The sequence below is a fragment of the Clarias gariepinus genome, chromosome 3, assembly GCF_024256425.1.
Source record: "Clarias gariepinus isolate MV-2021 ecotype Netherlands chromosome 3, CGAR_prim_01v2, whole genome shotgun sequence".
In the NCBI taxonomy this organism is placed as follows: domain Eukaryota; kingdom Metazoa; phylum Chordata; class Actinopteri; order Siluriformes; family Clariidae; genus Clarias; species Clarias gariepinus.
In genome coordinates, this window is record NC_071102.1 from 14,551,153 (window position 1) to 14,558,924 (window position 7,772).

The 7,772-nt window shown below is 35.2% G+C and overlaps 1 protein-coding gene across 2 annotated transcripts; it reads right to left on the reverse strand.

Moving 5' to 3' along the window:
- Positions 1 to 1,454: 1,454 nt before the first annotated feature.
- LOC128519594 (CD59 molecule (CD59 blood group)) lies at positions 1,455 to 7,519 on the reverse strand. Of its 2 annotated transcripts, none has more exons than XM_053493368.1 (4): positions 7,388 to 7,519; positions 4,747 to 4,819; positions 4,340 to 4,444; positions 1,455 to 2,428 (listed from the first exon to the last, which is right to left on the reverse strand). In XM_053493368.1, exons 2-4 carry the CDS (start codon positions 4,799 to 4,801, stop codon positions 2,229 to 2,231), a joined length of 360 nt encoding a protein of 119 aa, XP_053349343.1. In that variant the 5' UTR covers positions 4,802 to 4,819; positions 7,388 to 7,519; the 3' UTR covers positions 1,455 to 2,228. The 2 variants fall into 2 exon arrangements, with proteins under 2 accessions (XP_053349343.1, XP_053349344.1); XM_053493369.1 differs by having other exon boundaries at positions 4,747 to 4,816; positions 7,388 to 7,462.
- Between the last annotated feature and the right edge of the window lie 253 nt (positions 7,520 to 7,772).

A 7,772-nucleotide genomic window follows, 5' to 3' on the forward strand; every position in this document is an offset into this window, starting at 1 on the left:
ATTTTAATGATGGCCTTAAAAAAATTAAGAAACAAACATGCTCAAATGGAGCATTTATAAAGGTAACAATATATAAACACAGTTTGCAAATGTAAACATAACATAATCGTAAAATTGATAAAAAACAACCTATATACAACTAATTACAACAAAAAGCAGGTGTAACCATAAGCTCTTTTGCCTTTTGAGCTACATTTCAAATCATTTTATATTTGCAGTTAGAGAAAGAGTTCCATTGCCAGAATTTGCATTCACGAATGCAAACACAGTAAGACAAATGAAACACAGGTTTTCAAATACTGCAAATCTAACATTTAAAACATGAGATCTATACAAAACTGTACTATTTACAACAAAAATTGGGTGTGGCCTAATTTTTTGTAATTTACACCACACCTCAAAACAGGTTCTGTCAATAGTAACAAGGCCTTTAACCCTCAACTGCTCACATGTTTAATGAAATACAAATGTAAGTGGTTCTGGATAAGGGTGTCTGCCAAATGCCTACATGAATTGTCTTGTTTAGTCCTCTTGGTGGTAGTATTGGCAGGTTCTGAGGCTTTGTACAAGTGCAAGCAGCTATATTATGATATATAGCCCTATATCATTGTTGACAGAAACTGATTTGATGAGTGGCACTGATAAGAAGAAAATTATTATATTAAAAAGAAAAGTATAGCTGCATATAATGTGATTTGTCTCAATTTTACAATTATTTTGTTAGATTTGCACTATTTGGCACAACACTCGGAAAAGTCCCGCATGTCAAGTGCCATAGAGAATAAGTGAGTTAAGTGAGTGAAGTGTTTGTGCAGATCATTTGGAAAAACTCGATTAGAGTTTGAGATACCATCTGGTTGTTAATTTTAAAGTTCCACGCTTTGTCAGCTGCTCCCCTTTACCCTTTGGCTAATTATTTAGGTCTAGTTGTCAGAATGCCAGTGTTCCTTTGTGATACATTGTTGGTCACAGGCCAGATGACTCCCTGACTGTGTAGGTGGGGTGAGGGATTTATCAGGGATCTGGAGGATAGAGCAAATTAACATGGCACACCTCGCTCTTTTGTGCACTGCTGCACTTAATGTAATGGTGTTCTTTAATTTCTCTTTCTTTCTCATTCAGTGAGCAGGGCCATGCATGTGTGTGTATGTGTGTGTGTGTGTGTGTGTGTGTGTGTGTGCATGCTTGTGTGTGGCAAAAACAGGTTAGAGAATCTTATAGAAAGTTATTACATTTGTAAATACAGTATAATAGAGTACATACTGCATATGTACTGTATTATACTGCATACTGTGCATACGTCACAGTACCCATATATATTAATAATATATAATATCTATTTCCTCTTTAAATTGAGAAAATAATTTGCAGAAAATAATTCTCAATTTTTTAAATAAACACATTTACAAAAAACAAACAAACAGATAAATAAATAAATCAGAAACACACGCTGCTTGAGTTTAAAGTTGTTTTTTTTATTTGCTGTACACTTCTAGGAAATATAATACTGAACTTAGGAAAAAAAATTCCTGCATATCAGTGTACAAATACAGTATTCCCTTTCTGTTTCAAGTTCCAAAGCCCACTATTATGGAGAGACTAAGTTAGACTCTTCTAACAGAACAAAGCCAATAATATCAGTAGTATTAAATGCTGTATAAAATAGATTGATTTTAAAAAGCAATGTCCATCCATAAGGATGTTAGTGCACAACCATGCTACCTGATTTTAAAAAGCACTTCAGTGGTTTCCTTTAAAACTAAACAAAACAGGTTTAAGAATTTAGATGAATAAATATCCAATACTAAGAATTTAGTTTAGACTATTCTTTTATTTGTTTCAATCAAATTTTATTCTGTCACATATAAATATCTCCAGACAGTCTGTACTGAAAATTTCTTTGAAAATAGTTTTGTCCCTTCTACTTTTATTTTATTTGATGTATTGATTTTAAATTACTCTAAAAATTATAGGTTGATGGAAAAAAATCATGTAGCCTATACAATTCCACTTCCTCAGAGAAGATTTAACACAAGTTTATAAAAGCCTTGTACTGAAATGGCATTAATATGAACTATTTATTTTATTAACGTGAATCTGTTGATATTATGCTATTACATAAGAAGCTGTTAAGCTTTACAGAAGACTGTAAAGTCCCTTTAAAGTATAACACTAAGGACTAGTATTGTTACACCCAGTGTAAGCAGGCAGTATCTGACTATGTGCCATTAAAATATGCACCACCAGAAAAGAGCCAGAGAAAGGAGCAAGGCAATGACCGAAGTCTTGGCTGCGCTTACAGATGCACCATTACACAAGTCTTTGGTGCAGCAATTGTACTTGAAGTTGGACACAGAGGAAAACATGGTCCCGAGGTTACTGTATTCACATTCTGAATAACGGATACACTGGCGGTAGGTTTTCCCATCTGAATCAAAGTGTGAGAAAGAGAAATGTCTTGAGTTAAATAGTAAATAAATCAACTGAAACATCCAAAAGAAATTACATGTTCAATGCCCTCTAAGCACATAAAAAGAACTACTGCAAATTGTAGTATTTTACATGCATAAAATAGCACTTCTTATCCCCTTTCTTTAAAATTACCTACAAAATAAACAATTGTGTACCTGTTTGGCCTGATCGATTGCTCAGACAAATTTTATTTTTCATTACCAACTAGTCTTACTAATGACTTTCTATGTATACATCTTAAACTTTATCAGTTATCTACTTATTTATCATGAAGCATACTGTTAAACAACTACAGTGGGGAAAAAAGTTATTTGATCCCCTGCAGATTTTGTAAGTTTGTCCACTTAGAAATATAAAGTTTATCAATTGAGTTGCATTTTAGTAAGTAAAGTAAGTATTTGATCCCTTACCACAGTTATGTGCTCATGTTTGACACAGATTAATTTAGGAAGACAACATGTGTCTTATGTGTATTAGCACAACAACGAATCGATTAAATTGAGAAAAATCGATTACTAAAAGAGTTGGCAACGAATTTTATAATCGATTTGTTGTGTCGTGCAACGCAGAGACATTTGATTATAAAAAAAAACTTTAGTTGAGCATGGAGCGAGTGAACACACTCGGTTTTCTAGCACACTGATGCTAGCAGAGTTCGGCGCCTCATAGGCAGGGCGTTTTTTTTTTTTTTTACGAGCAGAGGTAGAGGAAAGATACATTGCGGAGGCAGAGAAATCCAAGTGCGACCCAAGTCATCCAAGGTGTGGGAGCATTTGACACTAAATAAACAAAAAAAGTGTGTTAACTGCAAAATATGCAAAAGCAACATGGCACGGGAGCACCACGGCAATGATCCAGCACATGAAACGCAAACATGTTGGAGTGTTTGATGAGGAGGAAGGGAGTTTAACAGCAGGGTAAGTCACTATAGACTACACTTCCGTTTTGAAGTGAGAAACGTAATGTCCTCAGTGCTAGTGTTTACTCGTTATCCAGCTTGACAAGCATGACAAGTTAGCATTAGCTTGATAATAACAGCAGTTGGTCTGGAGCTCTGTGCAAGTATTTATCTCATGGGGTAAGGACAATCATGAGAAAAGTGAGGGATTGATTGGTCCAGAACTATATGGAAGGAGCTTGTGAATGATCTCACAGTCACCAAAAAAGCATTGGTAACACAACATGGATTTCAGTGCCGCAAGGCCCTCTTCCTCAGGTCTTTCTGAAGTTTTCCAATGAACAGAAAAGTATTGGGAGAAATGCTATGGTTATATGAGACCAAAATTGAGAACACTGGCATCAACTTGACTCTTTTGGAGAAAGAAAAATGCTGACTATGACCCTAAGAACACCATCTAGGCGGTCAAGCACGAAGGAGAAACATGCTTTGGGGCTGTTTCTTTGCTAAAGGTACAGACTGACTTTGTGCATTGAGTGGGCCCCGCCCACTGGTCCCTATTGTAAAATTTTAGACGAGAACCTCTTGAAAATGGGTTGCGGATATGACAATGACCCAAAATATACCGCCAACAAAGGAGTGGCTCAAGAAAAAAAGAATATAGAATCTGTAAAGAATAGTAGACCCAAAATCCCACCCGAGATGGTTGCAAACCTGGTAACCAACTACAATAAATGTCTTACCAACAAGGTGTGCTTGCCAACAAGGATTTCTCCACCAAGTACTAAGTCATGTTTGGCTTCGGGATCGACCACTTATTTTACCTCTTGAAATGCAACTTAATTTATAACTCTTGTATTACGTGCCTTTTCTGAATTTTTGGTTGATATTCTGTTTCTATTCTTTATGATAAAAATTAAAGAACCTTCATTTCTTTGTAAGTTTGTAAATTGTGTTTGTGTTACCCACTTCTCTCTACCAATGTCAGGCATCCATCCTGTTGACCCCCACAGGTACCAGTGGTAGTACAACTGCCAGAGTAATCTGTACAGGTGTAACACCTAAGAGCAGACCCTAGGCCCGGGGGAGAAAAAAACACAAGATTACACATTAGTCTATTACTACTGAGTGTGTACTCCCCACAGAATTTTGTAAGTTATAAAAAAGGAGATGGACTTTCATATCATCATTCATGACTGCCATATTCCCATTGGATCTTAAATTGACTGAAATCTCTGTGGCAAATCATACTAGACTAACCATATTTAAGCCTAACATTTAGCCTTTGACATTGTATAGTACACTATACTTGATATTTATATATGAAACGATGCTAAAGAAAAAAATAATTAAAATTATGTATATTTGATACTTACCCAGGCCAATAAGGGCCAGAACGAATACCACGCCCACTTGCACATAAACTCTCATCCTGTATGTTGTGGTCTTCTGAAAGAGAGTGTGAGTTTTCCAGTGTCACTATTTGCTTTTGAAAAAAATAAATCACCTAATTTATGCCCAGATATCTAAAATATACAAGGCAAATCTCAGATGTTGCTGAGTGCATGAAACACGTATAACTAATCCGATCAGTTTGGGGCAAGTTAATTCTGTGTTTTATTTTTATATAACAAGCAATAAATTAAACATATAGGGGGAAAGGAATGCTGTGTGCCTCATGCATATAAACATCTTTTTTATATGCAAAGATATACACTTCCTGTAGAGTGAACAAAGTGCAAAATGCAGACATAATAATCTCAATGAACTTTGTGATCCTATATAGTTGTAAGGCATGCTTATCCCTCTGATATGATATAAATCTCATATATATTTTATAATTGTGTATCTATAATAGATAGTATTTGTTATTTAATTCATGTATTACAAAATAGTCTTCCCTAATGCTACATTATGTTTTTATATTTGGAAAACCAACATATCATAGATTTTCCTGCTTATATTTATGGTCAGTAACAGTCAACCAGTACCTAGGGTAGTTTTGCACTAATCACCTTTTCACAGTTAAAACTAATGAATGCGGTACACTACAAACAAAGTTGCCTCACAGTCAATTACTTCCCTAGGTGATGCAATAAAATTGCATTTTATGTACATTAATGCTAATTATATTTGAGTTGACTAGGTATATTGTTATATTGTTAACAAACAATTGAATAAAAATAAAATAATTGTAAAAGGGAAGTACAACCAGCTCATGTCGGCTCATGGTTCTCAAAGTTATATCCTGTTGTTTTGCACAGTAAGGGTTTTGGTACTAATGCATTTCAGATTATTTTACTGCTGTAAGTATTTTTTTTATTATGACATGAAATCTTCTCTATTTCACAATGGATGACAAATATTTGGCTGTATATAAAAAATAATTGAAATATTTATATAACCTCTTGCGATTATATGTCTGCTATGTTTACACAAATTACTACCATCCCAAGAAGGCTAATAAAATATGCACATTACTAACAGCAACAGCTTTTAACAGAAAATTCCACAACTAGACCAAAAGTTTGGACACTTAACTGGGTTTTCCACCCAAACTGTTGCAGCAACTATTGTTGGAAGGACACAACTGTACAGGATGTCATTGTAGCATTACATTTTCTCTTCACTAAGTGAACCAAACATGTTCTAGCATCACAACGCCCCTGTGCAAAAAACAAGCTCAACAGAGACAAACTTTGCCATGAGTGGAGGTGAAGACCGTGAATGGCCTGCACACAGGCCTGACCTTAACTGCACTGAACACTTGGGATGAGGCCTCCTTGTCTGACATCAGGGTACAGTGTACACTTGGATACCTTAACTATAAATACAAAGCTAAAACTCTAATTATTATTATTTTTATTAATAATAATAATAATAATAATAATAATGACTTAACACACTCAGTTCTGTCCTAACAACTGTCGCACAGCACTGTTCTGTATGAATAAAAACCATCACGCTGGATACATAGGAATTTTTCCTTACATCAAATATGACATTTCCAAAAAACCTAAAACCCAAGTGACACAGATCCATGACTATATATATATATATATATATATATATATATACACACTGTACATATAATTCAGACATCAACTTGCGCAATTGGGCACTTTGGATAGGTCAGGTAGATCTAAATTGCTTGTAATGTAAGGTAAATTGTACCACTCCTGGAATATGGGAACGACATTGCAAAAATGTATAACTCTCAAAATAAGCATATTATTATGGTCATAAAAAACTACTGAAAACAACCCGAACAACACGTGATCATTTTATTTTTGCTCTGTCATTTTAGTATAGCTGGATGAAATTAAATCAAATTCAATTGATCATATTGCCTAGGTTGTGCTAAAAAAAAGGATACGTCCCTTTATACTCCACAATTCTAAGTGACCACAGACTGTGAGGTCTGATCAGTCTGACCATTGTCCTCTCACACTACACTAGGCGTTTCACATTCCACTGACCTCCCCATGTCGCTTCCTTGCTTTCTGTAGGTTTTTTGTTTTCTTATTGTCAATTCTGGGGAATATTATGAGCTCAGAAGATCAGTTCTTGGCCACACTGAGGTTCTGAAATCATAAAACTGGCATGACATGAACATGAACTCATAATACCCTAATAAAATGACATATGAATTACGTGAAAACCTCATAAAAACCTAGGGTCTGTTTGTCTACTATTGTGACTATTGTCTACGTGTGTATACGTCACATAACGGTTCCTGACTGTCTATAACTCCCTACTTGATTTTGTGTGGACAAGTGACTGTGTCGCTTCTGTCCACAGGAATTACTGCGTTATAATATGCTGGTTTAATATTCAACTAGAAAGATATAATCGAATGCCTTCATGGAAAAAATCCCCGGATTAGTCATTACCACATGAAGCACCTGTTCTAATTTTAATATGAATTTAAGTAACACTACCGAATTAATAACACTACCGAATTATTTCCGACGTCAAATGAAATCTGATGAAAGTCACGAAGCTTTATTTACTTACCGCTTTGAGGAGACGCTCGTCTAACAAACAAATTATTCGTCGCTTTCTCGCTGGTCCAGAAAGCTCTGCGTGTCTGCTGGCAGAATCTGTCGATGACTGACAGCTGGCCACGCCCTCCACAGGTTGCCAAATCCACCCTCAAATACCCCTTCAAAAAATGCCGTTCACAGCATGATAATTATTTCTTGTAATGCCACACAATGCAGTTAAAACTTTCAAATATGGATCACCTTTTACCCTCCCCTATTCTCCCCGTGTAAATCTATTTCACTGTCTTTATATTGCATAATATGTTTCATATAATTTTATAAAATAAGCATATTAACAATTATAAGTTCCTTACTCCAACTTTGCTCTAGAATACTGTATTATTGCACAACCTGAG

What these genes read in the sequence shown, in the direction of transcription:
- LOC128519594 (XM_053493368.1), bottom strand. Translation starts at nt 4,801, where the DNA reads ATGAGAGTTTATGTGCAAGTGGGCGTGGTATTCGTTCTGGCCCTTATT. An exon ending in TCTGGCCCTTATTGGCCTGG is followed by an intron (nt 4,445 to 4,746) that starts GTAAGTATCAAA and finishes CCCCGGGCCTAG; the next exon opens with GGTCTGCTCTTAGGTGTTAC. An exon ending in CCTGACATTGGTAGAGAGAA is followed by an intron (nt 2,429 to 4,339) that starts GTGGGTAACACA and finishes ACTTTGATTCAG; the next exon opens with ATGGGAAAACCTACCGCCAG.